This window comes from Micromys minutus (genome assembly GCF_963924665.1).
Source record: "Micromys minutus genome assembly, chromosome: 19".
NCBI classification, from domain to species: domain Eukaryota; kingdom Metazoa; phylum Chordata; class Mammalia; order Rodentia; family Muridae; genus Micromys; species Micromys minutus.
Genome location: NC_137954.1, coordinates 15,062,618 through 15,084,861, shown reverse-complemented (window position 1 = coordinate 15,084,861; position 22,244 = coordinate 15,062,618). Strand labels below are relative to the sequence as shown.

At 41.3% G+C, this 22,244-nt stretch overlaps 1 protein-coding gene across 2 annotated transcripts in view; it reads right to left on the bottom strand.

Annotated features, from left to right (window-relative positions):
• Positions 1–22,244, bottom strand: part of ADAM23 (ADAM metallopeptidase domain 23) — a gene marked incomplete at its 5' end in the record, with an annotated part of 135,807 nt that overhangs the window by 17,944 nt on the left and 95,619 nt on the right. For both annotated transcript variants that reach the window (XM_080933339.1, XM_080933340.1), the window contains 9 exons: positions 1,538–1,649; positions 4,258–4,426; positions 7,298–7,417; positions 8,563–8,668; positions 10,735–10,798; positions 11,458–11,508; positions 17,119–17,199; positions 18,465–18,554; positions 19,154–19,225. In XM_080933339.1, the coding sequence (XP_080789465.1) occupies positions 1,538–1,649; positions 4,258–4,426; positions 7,298–7,417; positions 8,563–8,668; positions 10,735–10,798; positions 11,458–11,508; positions 17,119–17,199; positions 18,465–18,554; positions 19,154–19,225 (865 nt within the window). The remainder of the gene's footprint in view (positions 1–1,537; positions 1,650–4,257; positions 4,427–7,297; positions 7,418–8,562; positions 8,669–10,734; positions 10,799–11,457; positions 11,509–17,118; positions 17,200–18,464; positions 18,555–19,153; positions 19,226–22,244) is intronic.

Genomic DNA, 22,244 nt, shown 5'->3' with positions numbered 1-22,244 from the left:
AGCACTGAGCTTGACTTTCCTTGGTAAACGAGCAGGTGAAGAAATGGCAGACAGGAACAGCTCACGGAGCCCCATCCCACCTACCAAGCAGGAGAATGTAAATCTGCTCCGTCAGTCAGCGTACAAGCACGCCCATGTGTCACAGAAGCAAACAGCACCGAGGTATCTTTGGAAAACACAGTAGTGCTGTGCAGAGGGTTTGAAGAAGGAGCCTCATTTCTCTTGTCAGAGCCCAAACCTCCAAATCTAACATCTGAAGGTGGACCCAAGAATGTTTTGTTCTGGTTTTAAAGTAACAAAGCCTGAATGTGGAGTGGAGTGGATTTCTTTTTAGAAACAGAGGGAAAACAGAAATAGACTGTGAGGGTGTAATAATTATTCTTATAGAATTTTAATATCCCAGGCATATTAAGCAAAGGAATGAAGTGTGTTTTAACACACCCACTGTTATGGAACAACTCACACTCATACAAACCAGACTACGTCTCTAGGAACGGTAGTCTAGGAAGCTTAATCTGCTCTGAGGGTCGTGCACTTCCATACAGACCACACTAAAAAAGGTCAGAGTTTAAATGTCTCATCCAAAGCAAGCTTGATCAACTCGACACTAGTCCTATGTGTTTAAGAAAACATTGTGGCAGTTAACTTCTAGGATACTATTAGTAGTACCATATAAAAAGAAGCTGAGGTACAGTGCCATGGTCAGAATTGGTACTAGCGATAGTTTGTTTCTGGGAACTGGAGACTTAGATGCTACATAAAGCCTATTGTAACTGACAGCTTTTCATGATCTTTGGGAATCAACTGAGGGGGTGAGGGAGGGGAGAGTAATGAGAAAATGACTGTCATATTCACTTTTACATAGGCAAGGCTGTAAAATGATGCAATAGAAGCTGAGCCTGCTCCCAGGTTGGCCTCTGGTTGCCTAGGTAACAGGCATGTCACCTGACCTCGGGCCTGAGCATTCTCATCTTCAATATCACATGGTGACTAGGAACTGCCACAGACTCATTATGCTAAATTCTAATCTCTCTCTCTTCTCTTGGCAGCTGCTTAGAACAAAGCTTCAGACCTTTTACGTTTCCTTTGAAAAATTAAAGCTATCTGAAGAACTGATTCCTTTACCGAATCAAAAGAATTTGTTAGAACGGGGCAAAAAAAAAAAAAAAAAAGACTACAAATTTCCCCTGGAGGAGTGAAAAAAGTCTCATGTCAGCCCCAAAGACTGTACCTGTTTGAAAATGGAACAGTTTATATGAATTATGAAATAATTGGCTTTTGGGGAACATGTAGGGCTTAAAGGGCAGAGAAGAAACTGGATTAAAGAAAGCCAGTATATTTACTTTTCTTCATTCAGCTCCAAGCTAAGAGGTAATTTAAATATGCTTTGAAAATACGACACACACAGGACTGTGTATCTTCATGGCCAAAGGATACATTCCTGTGTGTCTCCTTCCAAAGCCACGGAAGTGTATCACTGTCGCAGTGGGAGACTGGGATACAGTCTGCAATAATCTAAAACCGGAATCGTACAAACCCTTAGGTCCTTCATCCTTTGGGGGGTTGGGGTTCCGAACTGGATCCCGGATGCTGCAGTCTGTGCCTGCCCAAGTGAAGTCACAGATGCAGGTGGCTTCGTTGCTACACACCTGCAGAGGAGAGAGAGAGACAGTAATGGGGACCACCGAGGACAAGCATCATCTAAGCAGATCCTGTATGGACGGATCTTTCAACATCACTTAGGTTTCCACAACATTCCCATGGCTTTGAGGACCAGGTTCACGGCTCAAATTATTGAATATATGTCTAGTAATTATGGAAAATTTGATTAAGATGAAGAAAGCTTTTTAAAACCGTATTATTCACAATACTAGATATATTTAGATATATAAAAGTCCAATGAGATAGGTTTATTTTTCCCCTGAAGCAAATGTTTCTAGGAACAGTTATGAATGTTTAATACAGTAAGCTATCAGACATGGGACTCAAAAAAAAAAAAAAAAAAAAAAAAAACAAAAAACAAAAACACAGCACCAGAGAAGAGAGGGAGTGGTCCCAGAGCAATCCTCAAGCTAAAAGACCAAGAGGCACAATCACTAACAGGCTGATCTAGCCACTCTGCCTGCCTAGTAAGCACTCCCCAGCCCTCCCACCTCTACAGAGCCATTCTTTCCCAGTCAGCAGGCTGGCACCCTCCACCAAGCAGCAAACAGCAGGGACTTGCAATTCACATGAATCAAATAAAACACTCCGCAAACTAGAGAGAAAGGTGTCTCCTTTTTATCGTTAGAAATGATAACGTCAAATGCCAATGCTTTTAAATCTGAGATGCTGTGACATATGGTTATAATTAATAAGACCGAACTTTACTTTAACAAAAAAAATGGTGAAAAACTTGATGGGTCCAGGAAAAACAGCACAGAGCTTTTATGTTTTTATATTTCTAGAGCAGCGACTAAATGCTTAAGAAGCTGGTGGTTTTATTTTGCATAGAAATTGTGCTGCACACTCATTACATATCCTTTGCTAAAAATGTCACCCAGAGCCTCTCACTCGCTCTACACACTGTCAGCTCAGGGCTGAGAGAACTTAAATATCCACTCAGAGTCATTAAGACATTAAGAAGCAGGGCCAGGATCTAAATCCAAAACTCTATCCGGTGCCTGAATCCATGCTCTTAAATCACCAGATAGGATGGCTGACTTCAATGTCATCTTCTTGGGATTAATAAATACCCAAAGGGCATGCATAAGGCACACCTTAGGGAGGAGGGTCTGAGTGTGTTTCCAAAGGATCACCTGCAGGAGAAAGATCCCACCTGAGTGTGGGTCCCTAAAAAATGGGTCCCTAAAAAATGGAGGAGGTAGCTAAGCACCTGTGGTCCCTGCCTTTGCTTCCGGCTCTGACAAATACGAGGGATAACTTCCTGGATGCCGTACCAACCCCCATCCTGCTGGACTGAACCATGAGCCAAGCCACCCTCTCCTCTTGAGCTACTTCTGTTGGATATTTTGTGATGTCAACAAGCATCAAGCTACCCGGTCTCCCTGTGAGTTTGTGTTTTAACCAAGCATCGCCAGGAGAGAAGCTTCCTGGTTCTGTCTGCCTTGCCCTCCTCAGTGTTTCTCTCTGTGTTGAGCTCCTTCTACCTGCAGCCCAGCATCTTCCTTTTTTATTTCACTTTTCTTTGTGTCCATTTTTCTAATTTCTGAAGTCTGTATAAGTTTTGGAATGCATTCATTTTGCTGAGACCAATCTAAATTACATTACATAGATTACATAAAATTACTGCTATTAAACTTGGCCTTTTCCGGGAAAGGTAACATTCTCAAATGCTTGGTCACAGAATTAAAGCTACACACAGGTTTGAATACAGAGAGCATCTTAGATGGGGGCTTGAAACAGTCTAAGTTTATCTGTACATCTTCCCGCACATCTTTAGAAGTATTCATGTCCTCTGTGATCCACTCTCCTGTGGAGATCCACTCAGTGTGATCTGAGACGAAGGTCAGTAACTAACATGACATATGTCGTTTTGTGATATCAAAAAAAAAAATAAATAAATAAACCAATGTTGACACAGAGTCTACAGTCCCTCAGGAACCCTATCAATTTTCTTCCAACTGTTAGGATGTCATGAAGGCTAATTTCATATGCCAAGTTAACTGGGCTGTGGAGTGCCCACTTGAACATCATTTCTCATGTTCTGGGTAACATCTGAATGAGGAAACTCCAGACCCCCCCCACACACACACACTCACACAAACAGCATAAGCAGAGTCTGAGCTGAGAAACTTCATTTCATCGTTTTCACTCCCAGAACATCAACCCTGCCAATTCTCATGTCTACAGACCCAAATGGGTCACACCAACGGCATGCATAGCAAACAGTGGGCATCACAGCTTCCAGAATCACGTAAGCTCATTATTCATAACAAAATCCTCTTAGTCAGACAGATACTCAAAAGGATGGAAGGACAGGCAGAAGATTCATCTTATTCTTCTACAGACTATTGATTAACATAGATGTCCAGTTGTATCTGGAGAAAGTGGTCAATATACATTACCAATAATGATATGAGAAATAAACAAATTAACCAATAGATGACTATTTAGCAGACAAAAGCACTAAGAATATGGTGATAATCAGGGCACAGAAAGTGGCCACAGCCAGTAAGAAGTGGCTGTGTCTGACTACCTTGTCACTGTGAACTCAGGGTCCCAAAGGCTCAGATCATAACACTAATGTCTACTTACCCCATGGCCTGAGCAAACTTTACCCTTGGAGTCAAGTGGGCAGCTGCTCATATTTAGGGCTTGAATCTGTAGGCACTTTCGATCTAAGCACATCATGGAGGGGCCGCATGGAGTCCCATCTTCTACATAACCCACATCCGTGTCATCGTCTAAAACTACGTGAGCACCACTGAAAGCAGAAAGTGACATGTTGTATTAAATATTTAATCTCAATTGAGGGCTCTACCCCACCTTTGATCATTCAGTTCCCAGAGGAAAGTCACAACCCTTTATGTTTATGAGCCTTTTAAGCATCAGACCTGGGCAGATATCTACCCTTTAAGATATTAATGTCTACTTTCCTATTGATAACCCTAAGTTATAATTTGCTGTGATCTATCTGGGCTGCTTTTACCTCCAGTTGGACAATCTTCTTGACCATGTTTTCATGACTCACCTAACCCATGCCATCTTCTCCTCCCTCCACCTTTCTTACCTCCCATGGTCTCCTGCCTCCAAGCCCAAGCCCAGGAATTGAAGCCTCACCTACTCTCTTCTGCCCCACTACAGGTTGTAGGCCTCTTTATCCACCAATCCGGGCTAACATAGGGGGCAAGGTTAGTATCACTTGGGTCTATGTAAGAATCTCCTCATCCCTGGGGGCAGCCAGGGCCAGGATTTAGCATTACAATATAGAGCAAAAGACCAAACCTCAACAGTGATCCACATACACATGAACACCACACTGTCCAACAACAGCTAGCAAGAGCTTATTCCTCCCTCCCGCCTATCTCTAATAAAAGTGTGAGAGAGAAACTGCCTCTTGTCATCATTAACAGCACACATCATTAGGAGCAAAGACTGTCAGCAGGAGACAGTCAGACTCTTTGGGTGTTCTCCATATTAAGGATAGGTGAAAGTGTTTGTGTAGACAAAGAAGAAAGTGTGTCGTTGATTCTCCAAGGCCTAGTGGGAAAGAGACAGAATGGGAGGGAAAACAGCGAAGGAAGCTATTTAAAAATTATTATTATTATCTCAAAGGATTAAGCTATTACAGTTGAAAAGAGAAAGCCAGGTCTTCTTTACTAAAGCTTACTTCTTCTGTTTCAAAGTTAAGGGTAATTAGAATTTGGATGATAATTAGAAACTGAATGTAACTATTAACAGAGAGTCTTGCTGAATGTTTACCAACATGGCAGTTTGTGATACAGCCTTATAATTCAGGAAGGCTATTAAAGACACATAAGGTTGCACATGCTGGGAGAGCACTTGTGGACAGGAAAGGTCTAGATACACAACTACAGATGTTTCCCAAGGAGGGGCTTACTCTCCAAGGCCTGGTTAAAATTATCTTGGCGTCAGTTAACAAGATGGAAAAGTAGCAGTTATCTAACCAAGACATCATGAAATTGTGCAGAATCACTCTTGGGTAATTTCCAACATTTATTCGCTCCTATAAAAAAGGTGGTTTGAAATTCTGGGATAGTGACAATAAAGGCGCTGTGTCAGTTCTGTGGTAGGATCCCAGAGGTGTTTTAACAGCAGTGCCTCTGGACAAGAGAATGCCACCACAGAACCACAGTCACTCTGAAGGCAATGGTAATTACTTGTGACATAATACAGCTTCCTGGCTGAAAACAAAAGCCTCTGGTCTATGTGCTATGTGCTCACAGACAAACGAATACGAAAAAAGGGGGTGGTTGTGCTAACATCAATAAAAATATTTAACAGCTATTTTCTGTATGGGTCTGGGTATTTCTTAGGTTGTCATCTAAACCAGACACATGCAACATAAAATACTGCTTAAACTGGATGTTTTATGAAAAGACAACATGGTGTTTAAATAGTGATTCACTGCAATGCTCACATTTTTTTTTAAGCCAGGGATAAAAAATGAGTATGGGTTGAGTATCCCTAAGCCAAAACACTGAGCTCTGAAATGTTTCAAATTCCAAAACTTTATGACTACTCACAGCATGTCACAAGTGGAAACATCCACTTAACCCTCAGTCACAGTCAAAATGTGGCATCCTAAAAGTACCGGGTAAAAAGATCCCTGCTCAGAAGAAGAAACATAAATGGCCAATAAATACAGACAAGTGCAAAATGACTCAGGGCACTGAAGTTCAAATCACAATAAGATGTCAATTCCCTTAAAGCAGTTGTCATTTTAAAAAAAAATTACAAATGCTGGCTAGAGTTGGAAGAAAAAGACAGCCTTAATACCCTGTGAGTAGAAGCAAAATTAGTACAGTCTCTAGGAGAACACTGTGGGGGGTTCTTCTAAATACCAGCTAGGACCACCATATACTTCCTGTGGCATTATTACAATAGATGGGCTATAGAATCAGTATAGCTAGCCATCAATGGAAGGAAATAGATACAGGAGATAAGGTGTAACCTTAACAGTATTAGCTGCAAAGAAGAACGAAGTCTATCATTTCCAAAATAGATGTAAACTAAATTCCATACCAAAAGATAAACACCACACACCCTCTCACACATGTATACACCTTAAAAAGTTGATGTAATGGTACAAGAGAGAGGAGTAGGAATTTGAGACTATGTGCCAGGGTGTGGAAGGATGGCTGGGTGTAATTAATAGGGGCCACATGCTTTTGTGAAGGTCTTTCAATTAATACACACGGTTCATATGTCAATAAAATAAATGCACAAATGATAAAATTTCCTTTGGCCTGTGTGTATAAGGTGTAAATGAAAAAATAAATCCATGTTTAGTTTCGGGTCCCATTCTCATATTTCATTATTACAAACATTCTAAAACCTGAGCAATTCTAACTTTGAGCTTCAGGTATATGAGTTATAACTTGGAGCATAACCCTATTCCTAAGACTGTGATTTGGAAAATAGTCTCAGTTACTCATAACCACTACGATTTTAGGCAACTAAAATGTGCAAATCAATACTACTTTATAAAGTCGTTCTTTACATGGAAGACAAAGACAGAATTAGAAAATCTCAGATCTTTGACGTTTTCAAATTTTTGTTTGAAACTTGTGGTGGTTGTTCTTTACTAGGTCTCCTGACCTCTATCCGTTACCTGCAGTCAATAACTCGGCCTTGATGGTAGAAGGAAGTTGGGATGATCTCTCCTTGAAGTTGACCGATACGGGGAGCTCGGGTAAGATTGGTGCAAAGCAGGAATCCACAGAACACATCACTGCACAGGTTTAGAAGGCAGAAGACAGGAAGAATCCAGCTCAAAACACCACTATGCATACATTAGCTTTTACATGTTACAGTTCTGGGAACTAAATGCAGAACCTTGCAGACACTAGGCAAGCAATCTATAATAAAGCCTAGTTTCCAGCCCTCAGATTCCTCAGTAGTCTCTTCATTGCAGAATACAAGCACTGAGAGGCTGTCTTGGTTATACTAGCCTCATTTCCTTGTCTAAAGGACCACAGCTTCACTCCTGGCAGTGATGTGTGCACTGTTGAAATAAAGACCAGCGATATTCTCAATCAGTAGCAGTGTGCTCCTGTTCCTGACATCCCCTGCCCTGTGCATCCATCCTCCCCACTGTAGAGTTGAGGGCAGTATAGCCTGCCTAAAGATGAACGTGAGGAAGAGCCACCTTTGAAAGTGCAGCTTTTGCCTCCACCTTGCAACCATGAGCTCACAAGAGTAAAGAATTTAGAAGTCAACAGAGTCAAGCAGAGGCGAGCAGCGGTCTGGATCCTTGGTGATATTACATGACTCACCTGTCATGAGGATACCTCCACCTCCACCCTAGCTTAGCTGCTCAATAAACAATGAGTCATCCAGGATGACGACAAACAAGTTAAGTGTCAAGTTGCTAAGTCGGAAGTCCACAGCCCATGGTGCATAGAAATGTGGAAATGCCTCTTGACGCTTGAGAAATGCAGATTAAAACCATGCCAAGATAGCAGCCCCTACCCACCAGACTTGATAAACATTATAAATCTGGTAAGATCACATATTGGTGAAGACAGCATATATTACAGGAGAGTTTCCTAGTGCACGACTATTTTATGTCATCTGATGACAATGAAGATATGCATCCCTGGGACGTGGCAATTACTTTGCTACATCCCCAAAATAAGATGGAGACAATATTCACAGGTCGCGGGTACAAGAAGACCCAGAACAGTATAGTTTATTTATGCTTTACCTCTCCTTTTAAAATTTACTTATTTCTATTTTTAATAGAGCATATCACGCTAACCCTTTGACAGTTCATATAGGGACACACTGAGCATCCACAACTCCCCACTTCTGTTCCCTGTGCGTTTGCATTGGTCTGGGGGTGGTTGCTATACCCCAGGGTGCCCACCCACTCACTGTTTGCTGCATTGGATCCACCGGTCTCCATCCTTGCCACAATTGCCCTTCTCCGTGCCTTCCGTGTTCAGCTTTTCATAGCAGAACTTGTCCGACCCCGCAGCCTCTATCAGAGATGGAGGAGAGAAAAAAACACATTTTAGTGCTCTGGGCCACTCACATTCAGCGGGGTGCCACAAACCTGTCTATCAACTGCCTCCCAGAAAGAGGACAAAAAGGAACCTTGATTGCCTGTTCCTACTGTGGAAACAAGTAAGCGCTGATTTCAAGCTCTGAATGTGCCCTTTGCTGACTTATCAAACTTCCAAACTTCAGGGGCTTTTGTGAGCTGGTGCAAAAAAAAAGTTCCAGCATAGCACAGTCTGAAATGAGAAAAATCTCTGGCCAGATCTTATGGTGGGTTTTAGAGACCAGTGAAAAAAATCACCAGCAGCAACACATATCCCGCCGCCACCACATAGTAAACAAGTCTGTAGTCTTAACTCTGTTTCATGTCTACGGGTGTTGTGCCTAGAAGTGAGGCTGTGTGTCATGTGCATGCAGTGGCCAAGGAAGCCAGAAGAAGGCATCAGATCTCCTGTAAAAATGGAGTTACTGACAGGTATTAGCTATCGTGTGGAGGCTGGAAGTTGAACCCATGTCCTCTGGAAGAGCAACCTGTGCTGTGCCACCTTTCCAGCCTTCATAAGCCTATTTATGTTAAAATCAGGGATTAATTTTAAAGTTTCAGACCACTGACGTTGTTGGGTCTTTTTAAATCTTTTTGAGACAGAGTCTTCACTTTTTTGACCCTCCTGGCCTGGAACTCATTATGTAGTACAAGCTGACCTATGACTACTAGTAATCCTCCTGCCTCAGATTCCCAAATGCTGAGATGATAGGCATGAACTAACATGCCAGTGAGTCTCATTTCTCTGCTTTCCTGTCCTGGTAGTGTTCATCAGCTTGACACAAACTAGAGTCAGCTTGGAAAGAGGAAGTTCAATTGAAAAGTTGCCTCCATCGGACAGGCCACTGAGCAAGCAGGGGGTGGGAGGCATTTTCTTGATTAATACTTGGTGAGAGGAGGCACAGGCACTGCTGGTAGTACCTCTCCTAGGCAAGTGCTGCTGGGTGAGTGGGAGAATACCCAACGGGGCCCCAAGTCGCTCAGGGAGAAGTGGAGGGGGAAGAAGAAAGGATTGTGGGAGGGGGTGACCGGGACGAGGGCAGTGAGAGAAATGTAAGGTGAATAAGTAAATAAAATTAAATTAAAAAATAAAAATTATAGTATAGCTAAACAAAAAAAAACCCAATTTTTTCAAACACACAAGTAAATATATTTATCAAAATAAATAAATGAAAATATAACCAAAAGAAAGAAAGATAAAAACAAACAAACAAACAAAGCAGCCAGGCAGGCTGAGGCCTTCCTGAGGAGCAAGCAAGTAAGCATCACTTCTCATCTGACTCCTCCTCTGCCTCAGTTCCTTCCTCCAGGTTCCTGCTGTGAATTTCTGCCCTAATTTTCCTCCCGATAGAGTGTGATATTCAAATTTAAACCAAATTAATCCTTTCCTCCTCAAAGTTGGTTTTATCAGTGTTTCTTGTTTTGTTTTGTTATCAGAAAGCAAAGTGGGTCAATTCCTATGTAGCCTTCATGAACTGAAGCTCTGAATCACAGTGAATCTCAGCCAGCAGACGTGTGTGTTAACTTTCAGGCAGTGTTTGAAGTTCCTTACCAAGGTCCTGTCTGCTACCAAAGAAATTCCTTCATGTTATCACTGACCTTGAATAATAGCCAGAAAACCAAAACCAAAACAAAAGGAAGAAAAAAACATCCAAACAAAACCCTCAAAACCCAAAACCACACCTGCTGCTCTCACAAGGTAGACCAGAAAGGTACAAAGTAAGATGTGCAACCATGCAAGTGGCCAGACAGCAGCTATGATGGAGGCGCTTCGGTTTCCATGACGATCTCTCACTTGGATATCTGTTCTGTGGTCTTTGCATCAGCAGCATTGTTTGAGGTGTGCTGGGAACGGCAGTAACTGCAGTCTGCCTAACTTCTATACTATCTCTTTCCTTTCCTCCCTGGCTGGACTTTTCTTTCCCATCACTTCATGCTGTGTATCTCTACCACGGACCGAAAGAGCAGGGAACCACGGAAAAGAAACTGTGCTGGCCACCTACTTGTCCCCCAGATGTACTGGCATTGGTTGTCTCTTGTCTTGCACTCTCCGTTGTAGCAGCGACCCTGAGAGAAAGAACACACACGTTGTGAGTCTCAAGGCACCAGGGCCATTGTCCCCATTATCTGACTACAAGGTCCCGTTCTGGTTGAGTCACACAAAGGTCTCATTCCAAACTCCAGCCTTTTCACCGTGGGCAATAAGAAACATAAAGTTATCAAAGAAGTAGAAAGTCTGCCAATTAAAACCGTAAAGTTATGGGTACATGCACAGCAATTCTCTTTAAATGTAAGATAATTTCTTAAACTTTTATGTGGAGCAAAAAACTGTGCCATTTGCAAATGGTACTGAAACGACTTAGCTACTCTCATGTGTGACTGTTGAAGATATTAATGCTGACTTGGGAAAGGCTCATAAAATATGGTCTTTTTTTTTTTAACTGAATAGACAGGCTGAAATTATTTAAGGATAGCTACAACTCAGCAAATTAGACTCCTAGTTTCCTTAGCCATTGCATTTCATTCTCTCCCTTCCCCTCAGTCTGGACAAGCTGTCACTGGTTAGACATGGATGATCTGGAAGGAAATAAAGCTGATATAAACCAGCACCCCACTGCAATTTACTTGGGTAAACTTTCTCCCCAAGTTACATTTACCAAAAGTGGGGAAGGGGAAATGACACTAACCCTTTCTAAATTGCACTGAAATCTTATAGCCCAGCATACCTGATTTTGATTGCAGGCATAACCATCCTGTTTATGTAGATTCGGTGGACACTGAAAAATATTATCTTTTTAGTTGATATATAGATGCATACAAAGTAAATTCAGAAAATGTGTTTAATATAATAAAACAAGAGGGAAAGTAAATGTACAATTAGGAATGCTTAGAAAAACACGTTTAATGCCATTAATGGATTTTTAAATTTAATTTAATTTTATCATTAATGAATGACGTCTAATGCAGCTAATTCGTTTTATGTTTTATGTTTACCAGGAGATGGGTTAGATGACAAACAATGTTCATTTGTCAAGTAGCTACAGCAGAAGGGACTAAAATGGGGAGCGAGGAGAACGGACCAGCCTGCTGCAGAGGAGTAGGCACATTAAGAACTAATTCACAAGACTTTGCACAGCTCCTTGTAAATGTCAAATCTACATGTGACACTGTGACATGTGCCTATGGGACATTTTTGCAAAAGCGAAAGAAACCATCTTGAAGCACTGTGTAATCAGTGTAAGTGCGGTATCCCTCTGACCTCTCAAGCCAGACTCGTTACTAGAATGATCTATGGTGAAGTGGGGTTTGCTGCTGCTGCCGCTGCCGTCACTGTTTTAGCCAAACCACCATGACATGGTTTCAAAGTACACTTCACCTTCCTCAGAAGTTATCCAGAATAACCCCAGCTATACCTTTTAAACGTTTAAGAGAGTTGGCGAAAGGTCAGGGACCATGATTTTGAAAGCAAACACAAAAGAAAAATACTTGTGGGATGGGAAAAAAAAAAGCTTATACGGACAGTCACTGAGGTCCCTCCCGTTCGCCATTTTCTCAGCAAATGTCTTTTCAGCCAACGACACCTCAGGTTCCAAACCAGAGTCTCCGTTATTCTTTATCTGTGTCCCCCTCTTTGTCTTTTTGTCTCACACACTCCATCCAGTAGGACCGCAAGTCCTCGGAGTCACGTCAAAAATGTCAACTCTTTTCCTTGGCTTCTACCATTCAATCCCAGGTTTAGGCTGCCATCACTCTCAGTGGATTGTCTCCTCCCAACCTAACTTCCCTGCTTCCACCCTGGTTCCCGTACTGTTCCCAGAGAGACCTATCAAAACACAAACACCAGATCTTGTTGGTCCCCAGCCTAAAAATTCTAAATAGCCTTCCAAGGTACATGGGATCTACTTCTCCCATCCACACCCCTCCATCCCCCTCCTCATTTCCAGCTCTCTCGGTGGCTGATGGGATTCCCTGTGAGGTGCCAGCCCACTGCCTACTTCCTGTGGGGCTCATCTCATCTTCCCTTTAGGGATTCCTCTCAAACCTTCTCTAACCACGTTCTTTAGAGCGGCAGCTCCCTCCCATGCTGGCATCTCTGGTCCCCCTTTCCTACATTGTCCTTCTTCACCACACTTTCCACCCCCCCCCCACCAATCCACGTACTTCCCTAGTTTATTTGCTTCTGCCCCCACGATTATGTGAGCGCCACGCAGGCAGGGTTTTCTGTTTGGCTTCCTGCTGCACAAAACAACACCAGGATGTGGTGGGTGTTCAATTACTACTAGCTGACTCAGAAAATGAATGAATCACCCATACTGGTAGAATGAAGTTGTTTAATGCTTGTACTCACAGGGCAGTTTACTGAGCTCATCGCAAGAAAGATGAAGGATGCATGCGCGCAGTTTTCCTCAGGAGCAGTGACACATTACAGGACACAGCAATAGACTATCGGTTCTGCATCTTCCTAAAGGCTAAAGCCCCTTTCAGACTCAGCCACCAGGGCTTTTCACTACCTGGTTCAGGGGCTCCCAGGGATGCAACAACTGACAGTAAGCAAACCACACGGAAGAGATCCCCGAGGCCTCTTCCATCTTTCTGGGTTCCCTCGGAATGCAATCATTATTCATTGATCCTATCATAAATTATTCACTTACCCTAAAACCAGTACAACCAGAGTAAATAGAAAGGAGCGTGGGGTGCTCCTTTGTGATGTCAAAAAGGAAGGGGGAAAAGGAGAATGCTTCCTAACCCCCCCAAAGCCCTCATTAAAAACTGCCACGGGTACATGTGCCTTGATTTCTAATCAATCTGGCTTTAGCTTAGGCTAAGAAAAGCCAGTTGTTAGACAGATGTAGCCTTGCACACCTGCTGTGCTGATCTGAATAGAATGTCCCCTGTGGGCACACCGATTTGAATACTTTGGTCCCCAGTTGGTAAAACTGTTCAGGCCTTTTATAAGCTGTTTAAGTTATGGCATTTGTCACAGCTATAGAAAAGTAATTGAAACACTTGGAATCCTAACAGTCAGGAGGCTACAGAGAAAGGATTATGACCAGGCTGGGCAGCAAAGTATGACCATGCCTCAAAAACAAACAAAGAAACGAACAAACAAAGAACTCAGCAAGGCCAGTCGCTAATCTCTGAAATGTTTAACAGGGAAATCACCTGGAGGTCCTTAACATCCTCTAAGGATGTCCCAAACAGGGACAAATCTGGATATTCCCTGTGTGATGAAGGGATGCTCCGGAATTTCTGAGCACCACTGCTTCCGGGTTCACCAGGGATGCTGTGCAGGAAGATCCAGCTGAAGCAGTTTCAGGGGTACCTACTCATTTCTAGTGCCCTTAGAGGCCATGATCACAGCTTTCAAATGTCTTTCCTATGTCACCGCATTGTTTGCTATGGTTTTCTTCCCGTTGCTTGAGTATTTATTATTCCTGAGTATTGATTATTCTGTCATAAACTGTGCAATGAAAAAAAAAAAGCCCAACGTGGCCCTAAATGAGATATCTGCATCAAATCTGTCCCCTCTGAGCTCAGGGAACCCTGTGGAAGAGGAGGTGAAGGAGGTGGGGGGGACAGTGGGGATGAATGGCACTGGGAGAACAGGACCCTACAAATCAACTGAACAAAGCTTATATGAACTCACAGAGACTGGAGCAGCAACTTCAGGGCCTTCAAGGGTCTGCACCCAACCCTCTGGATACACTATAGCTTTCAGTTTACTACTGTGACAAAACCCCGGAATGTGTGAATGATGTGACCCTTGTCCCTTCTCTTGGGGCTCTTTTATTTTCCTGTTGGCTTATCATGTCTAACGTCAATATAATGTTTTTTGTTTTATCTTAATACATTTTATTTTCTTGTTTAAAAACAAAAAAAATGTTCAGAGAGATCACTAAAGGCTAATATAAAATTAATTAAAAACATGAAGCAAATAAATAAATAAATAAAAAGAGAGAGATGAGTGTATAATGCAGCCATGTAGATCATGGTTCTCAGTGATGAAGAGGTTCAATGTTCATAAAAACTCTGAATATCAATAAATCCAAATTTCACTGCCTCTTACACAATAGAAGAGAATATTGTGGATTTTAGGTCCTTCTACTTCAACGACCTACTTTGGGTTTATTATGATGATCACATTTTAAAATTATTAATAAAATTGCATTCTATTCTAATGTGCCACTGAAAGATATAACAATACGATTTTCGCCAAAGATACATGACAGCAAAAGAAAAACAACTGTACTTCTTAGACAATAAAATAGGTTAAGGAAAGTGACCCTATTTACTTGTGTGTGTGTGTGTGTGTGTGTGTGTGTGTGTGCGCTCGCGTGGTATATGTGGGTATGTATCTAAAAGCCTTATTTCCATCAGATTACAAACCAATCCAGGAATTAAAATTCGAAAGGGAAACCTATACTTTTAAAAAAGGCTGAACGTGAGAGTCGAGGACATATATTATTACAGTTATAATAATAATAATAATAATAATAATAATAATAATAATAATAATAATATCCTATAAGGCTAACAGTCAAATGGTATATCAGAATTGGTATACCTGTGAAAGACAGAATCCACAATTCTTGTAGTCTGTCATTACAGTACACAGAAAGATTACGAAGAAGTTTGTTTACATACTTAAATATGAGGAACACATGTGCAAGAGTGACGTATATATAAATAAAGTCAGGATGTATTTCCATGTGCCATATCACTTGCAGAGCCATGGGTAATAACACACAGACCTTCCTAAAGGTTAATTAACGTCTTTTCTTTCTCTCTTCTCATGTTCCCTTCCTCAGCACAATGCCAAGCACTCTGCTCTCCCACTACTGGTGAATAAGCTGGTGAAGAATACTTAGGTCTGAGCCAGAAAGTCTAATGTGGGTGGGAAACAAGCACTGTCCACAGCTTCTTCAGGCTGAAACCAACTGCCAGTAATGTGCTACAGTTTGACCCAGGATCTCTTTGGCGACACATGTGGCCCTTGTAGTAAGTTATGCCGGTCATTTTTGTTTTATAGCATGACCTTCTGCCTTGAAACTGCACTATATTCATTGTGACCTCAGTGGACACCAGTCGGCCTTGAAGTTGGCAACTCCAATTGTGGGAATGTATCCTACAGAGATAACCCTGCGGGAGAGATATTCCTCCAAATGTACGACAAGTCTTTACTTCTATACTATTAAATGGTGAGAAATTACTGATATCTAATGGGTGATCTCTGGGCAAAAGCCAACTGATGACTTTGCATCGTACTATCATAAAATGAGATATTAGCACAAGGAAACCTCCTGAAGACACATCAGAAAGAAAGCAAAAGTCCAGTGAAACCCCAAATCCTTCCTGTGGAATACAGGTAGCCCTGCCAGAACCATGACATCCTTTGAAACTTCTCTAGTCTCCTCCAGCTCTGCCGGATTTCGTTGCACATCCTGAAGGAACAATGTCTCCACACTTGCTGCTATAAACTAATGCCTTCCATAGCTACTATCCCAACCTAATACCCCACACTATTCTTTCCACAGGACTCTCTTTTATCATATATAATATAAATACATATGTATATATATATATTTGTGTGTACATGTGTACATGTACTTATATATACATACACACATATTTTATATAGTATGTACAAATACATATACATATGTAACTTACCTGCCTCTCTACACACAACAGAACTAGAGTAAGAAATCAACAACAATCATGCTCCCTTCCACATCCTGGCATTTAGCAGTACTTGGCAAGTAAGTCAACAGATGTTCATTTGAGTGGCAAATAGGGCCATAAAATGACACACTATAAATAAAAAGCACAAAAAATATACAAATAGGGAGTCAAGAAGTCAATACTAATTATGGCATTAAAATAATTTTAATGGACCCAAATCATGCCAAAGACAGAGGCAAGAGGCAGGCCCCTCATAGGCACAGCGGCGGTGGCAGAGACAGAAACCCAGCCTTGGCCCCCGGCCACAGTGGTTCTGCTTGCTCCCAGTTTCCTACAATAGCACCCTTCCAAAGTTTGTTTTTTTTTGTTTTGTGTTGAGTTTTTTTGTTTGTTTGTTTGTTTTTAAATTCTTCAAAATGTTTGAAAACAGCATGTAAGACTTAGGGACCCAAGGAGCAAAACATGAATTGAATATAAATCATCTAAAGATATTTATGAAGGGGACATTAGAAAAAAAAAAGAGAAAGATGAAAAGCCCAAAATATGATACCAAACTTCCTGAAGTAATAGTTTGGTAGAGAGCCGGAATACCTAGAAAACAAGTCTATAATAGAGAAACAAAAATAGTCTACACCCGCAGTCTTTATTGAAGGATCTAAATCCTGTCTTGCACAATAGAGAAGATAAAATGTGGTTTTCCATACCTGGCCAGAGTCTCCAGTGCAGTACTCGGTGATGTCACAGCTGTTTACGGCGTCCCGACATTCATACCCTCGTGACTGAAACTACAAATCAAAGCACAGCATTAGGAGGCAGCATTGGTTGAAGTCGACAACGCTGCCATTCCTACATCCGACAAGCCTGGGCTTTATCACAATCCGCACCCACCTGCTTCACAATTTGTAAAACCAGTGCAGGTTAGAAATGAGGCTCAGATGCTCATCCTACATTGAGGGGAGCATCAAACAGGTACTAAGTATGCAGACTGTAAAACCCACCATCTCCATACACCGAGGTAAGAAAACAATGTGATGAAATTTATGTAAAGAAGAAACACCGTTAGCTTAACACAAAGGAACAAAAAATTGTCATTAAACGTGTGTGTGTGTGTGTGTGTGTGTGTGTGTGTGTACCCAACCATAACTAATTTACCCATTAGCTTGAGTATTAATCTTGCTTCAGATAAATACACACAACAAAATTACAATGAACTCATATGAATCATCTTCAGAGACATCCATGACTGCATATGATGAACAAAACATTTGGTTTGTCTGGCACAGGATGGACTAAATATGAAGTCTCATTAGCCTCAAGCAATTTATCATTTGGTAGGTAATATGAAGCAAGCACAAACTGAGCTGATATCTCTTAGAATATCATGATGTAGAACCTCCCTTGGTGTTGAAAATGCAATAAAATCATGTAGTTTTTATAGTTATTCAAAATGCCATAGATCTGACATATGAGAAAAGGGGATATTAAAATGACTTTGGAAAAGAACTGTAAGTCACTGAAGGTAGAAAACCCTACACACACACACACACACACACACACACACACACCACATATAAGCACACACATACACACATACACACATGTACTTCTTCTCCCAGCTTTCTGGACTTTATAAGATTCAAAAAGCCAAGTGTGAGACACAGCACTAGTTTTTATACTATGTGTCTAAGACAAAGCAGGGTAAGTTTTAAAGAATGATTGTTGGAAATAGGAAAGTTGTGTGATTTAAAAGACCAACAGAATTGTTCTTCTTCTATGATTCAATCTGTTTGTCTGTGTCAATAGGGTAACTTGTTAGTTTGAAGGCTGTAGGGGTGGGTTCACCCTCTAGAGGAGGCCTGGGAGGACAGGAAAGTAGATAATGAAAAACAGAAAAGACACATGCTGTGGCCCACAGAAGTTCGATACGATCATCACTGAGCTAACAAGCATAAATGCGTATCAAGTCACTCAAAGGCTCAACAGATATACTGGGACGGTTGGCTAATTTGTCAAGGAACGAGAAGAAAGTAGAAACTTCCAGGTGACTCACTAGACATGAGGTGTTGTTACAGCAGGGGCCGTCACTGCAGTGGGCCCCGTTGGACAGCGAGCATTTCTTACAGCAAACCCCGTAGCATTCCTAGAGAAAACAGCTCTTTGAGTAAACCAGGAACACCCCACTGCCCGTTTGTATTCCCTCCACATGTAGTTTACACATCACATGACAGACGTTCTATAAACAGTACGTTAACATTTTACAGAAATCGATCAATTTAAATGATGACAGATTCCTGCCACATTTTTCAGCGGAGTGATCTCCCAAGAGTATGATTATTCATTAACAGGCACCCCCCCACGTGCCTCAGTAACAATGCCATGCTCTTAATGCCCTGGTTTTGTTTCATAAAGGAAAAAAAAATAATAAATGCAGCATGGGAAAATGCTCATGTTTCAGTACAGGTGCCTGAGATGGATATGAGCCCTGAGTTAACTTCTTAAAGGTCAGGAATTTGATTGGAACAATCCATTAAGCTTTTCAGACACAGCCGCAACGACAACATGACTAATTCTTAGTGTCTGAGCTGGGACAAAGCATTGATCATAGCAATCAGAAAAAGAAGAAGAAGAAGAAGAAGAAAGCAGTGGCCCCACAATGAATGATAACGTGCCTGCTCTCTACTGTTCTTCTTAGCTCGGAGGATGAACTGAGCTGAAATAGAGACAGTCTCTTATACCTACCACATGGAAACCACAATCACACTCCTCCCCGGCTTCCACATATCCATTTCCGCATTCTGTGGGCTCAAACAGCTGAAAGAGATTGGAGAATGCAAAGAAACTCATTTGAATTTATTGTAGAAAATCCACACAGCAAGCTCATCATATACATGGCTTTATCATATGACTCTTCTGTGATTTATTATTCCTTTACATTCATTTTTATGCGTTCTGTGCATAGCTATATAAGTGGATGCACACGTGCATATGGGTAGCTGAAGAGGCCAGAAAAGAATATTGGGGCGCTTGGAGCTCGAGTTACAAATGATTAAAAGCTGCCTAGTCTCAATGCAGGCAACCAAAATCCAGTCGTCTGAAAGAACAGCAAGTTCTCATAACTGCTGAGCCATCCTTCCAGCCTCTTATTACTATGCATTTTATGTATATTTAATATATAAGCAAAGCACTATTTGCTTATTAACAACACTCTTACAGTTAAGTTAGAAAGGAGGTGGTATCTCTGGGGATTTCCTTGATGGGCTCTTGAGAATGACTGGAGCTAAGCTGTCAAGAGAAATAGATCGTTTTCCAGGCTTTCTAATGGAGCTGAAATGTATTACTAATAGGACTCATAGATATCTAATTTGCTGACTTGACTAAAGGCAGCCAAGAAGACATAAGAAACTGTCAGAAAGATAAATATGTTCAGTCAAAACCAAATGTGAGATGTACCACTAAGGAAATGCCAATAAGCTAAGAACAACGTTGTAAGAGATTCAAATCCATCACATTCATTAAAAAAAAAATTTGCATTGTGTGGCAGAGTCCCACCATTGCATCTTTTGAGTTATCTGTGAGTAAAAAGAAAATTAATTCAATAACTTAGGACTTTTGATAAAGTAATTATGTATAAATACCCAATCTCTTAATACCCAATTTAGTTTCATAAAGAAAAAAGTAAGTATGTCAACTTAATGTATAGACATGTGATCAATAAAAATCTCTCAGTCATTGCTGCACTCACAGCAGAGGAAGTTTCTAGAATATCCCCATCCCCAGTGGTGCCATGAACTTGTTTCTGGGTAAAAATATTGTAGATTGTGCAAGTTGCTTACTCATGACAAACATGTCTATATCCTACTGGCTGTACCAGGATTTCCCTGGTATGATTATCACTTCTGGGTGTGTGAGGTAGGAGGGTGGGAATCTGGAACAACATGTCTCAACACAAATGCTCAGAGTCATGAACATGAGAGAAAGAACTTGCCCCCAGCAGCCATACACACTATGGGAAACAGTCATCTTCCACTGAGTCTACAAACGGAAGACCTGGTTCTACTACTTCCAGGAAGTGACTAGTATAAGAAGTAAGGAAATGTTGCAGCCAAGTTGGATGGTGGTCAATAGTGTTAATCTCTAAGCTACTTTGATTGGCAGGCAGGAGAAAGCAGAAATAGGCAGGGCAGTGGAAAGATGACCAATGCTCGCAACCAGGCTTCCCATCTTTTAGTTCTTGGGTTCTTTCCCATTCCTGAGATTGGTCACTATCTCAAACCAGATGCAAATCACAGCAACTGGGAAGATTTCTGAAGCAGAGAAAATAAGCATATAAACCGAAAATAACAAGCCACACATGCCTATGCATATATTCATGGACTAAGAACACTAGGGATAAAAAGTGGCTCTTAGGCATATACATACAAACTACTCTACTGGAATTCACAGGGTCTTCTTTTTTGATCGCTGTAATTTGTAGTTTAGAAGGAGAAATTATTCTATATCTAACTTCTGGAACTGCATATGTAAACCTAGTGTGTGTGTGTGAGAGAGAGAGAGAGAGAGAGAGAGAGAGAGAGAGAGAGAGAGAGAGAGAGAGAGAGAGAGAGAAGTGAAATTCCCAGGTTTCCTGGATAATTTTCTTCCTGCATACAGGAAATCTGAGAAATGTAATGATGGACCTTTGTGTATATCCCAGAGACCTTAACCTCTCCAAACAAGCCAGGGTTGTCTCCTTAAGCACAGTGCTTACAACCAGCTGCCAGCTGCTAACGATAGCCATGCACCGTGTAATTCAAAACAGCCAGCAGCTCACACGAGTTCCACATTGCAGACCCCACTCACCTCAGAAGCCTTGAAGACTTCTGGTTGCTGTGCCCAGAGGTCACTGCCAGCAGTGACCAAAACCCTATTTTAATGGTGCAAAGTCACTTTTAAAGTCTCGGTTCTCTTGAGATTTACAGAGCGTTTCCTTTACTGAGATTTCTCAGGGATTTCGGGTTCCAAGTTTTCATTCTGACATGAGCTTTATAACTCTCTTGTGAATATGGAATAAATTAGTCTATCTGTTGTTTGCCTTGGTGACTGATTTTTTTTTATGAGAAGGTCAGCCCAATATTGCCGCTCTTTAAATTTGCAGAGTATCAAACATTTTCTCTACAAATGAACTCTATCTGACACGTGAGATGTTATTCTAAAGAAAAAGTAAAATTTTCCATGATCAAATTCTGATACCATCTGCTAATAGTACTGGTCCTGTCTTTCAACTGCTGGCCTGCTTAGTTTCTAAGTATGCTCCTATAAAAACAAAGAGCCTTCTGCAAAAGCATTAGCTGTTGAGAATTCTGCCTCTGCTGAGCTTTAGGAAAGTGTGATGATTGGTTGTGTTCTGTGTCAAGGGGACTGGAGCACATCTTATAATCAAACAATCTCACGCTTCTACAGCAAGAAATAAATATTTATACCATGAGGGCCAAATGAAGATTTTCAAAATTTAGTTTTACTGTCAAATGTGTTTTCTGAAAACTTCTAAAAAATCCTTTTCTGGAAATGTATAATTTTCTTTAAATTTGTGCTTGAGGAATTGCAATTTTGTTCATACATACTCCTATAAAACACCAACAGCAGCGTGGGCTTCCAGGGGAAGGGAACTATGTAGTAGAAATATTTGAGGTATTTATGGAACTTGCAAATGTTAAACCAAGACCACATTTTTCCTTGGCTGATATTAGTAACATTTCCGGCCTGGGACCAGATCGCCCCAGAAAGTGGAGGTTGGTGCTAGACAGTAGGTGAAACTCTGGAAGAAGAAAACTAAGTCTCCAGAGGAATGCCA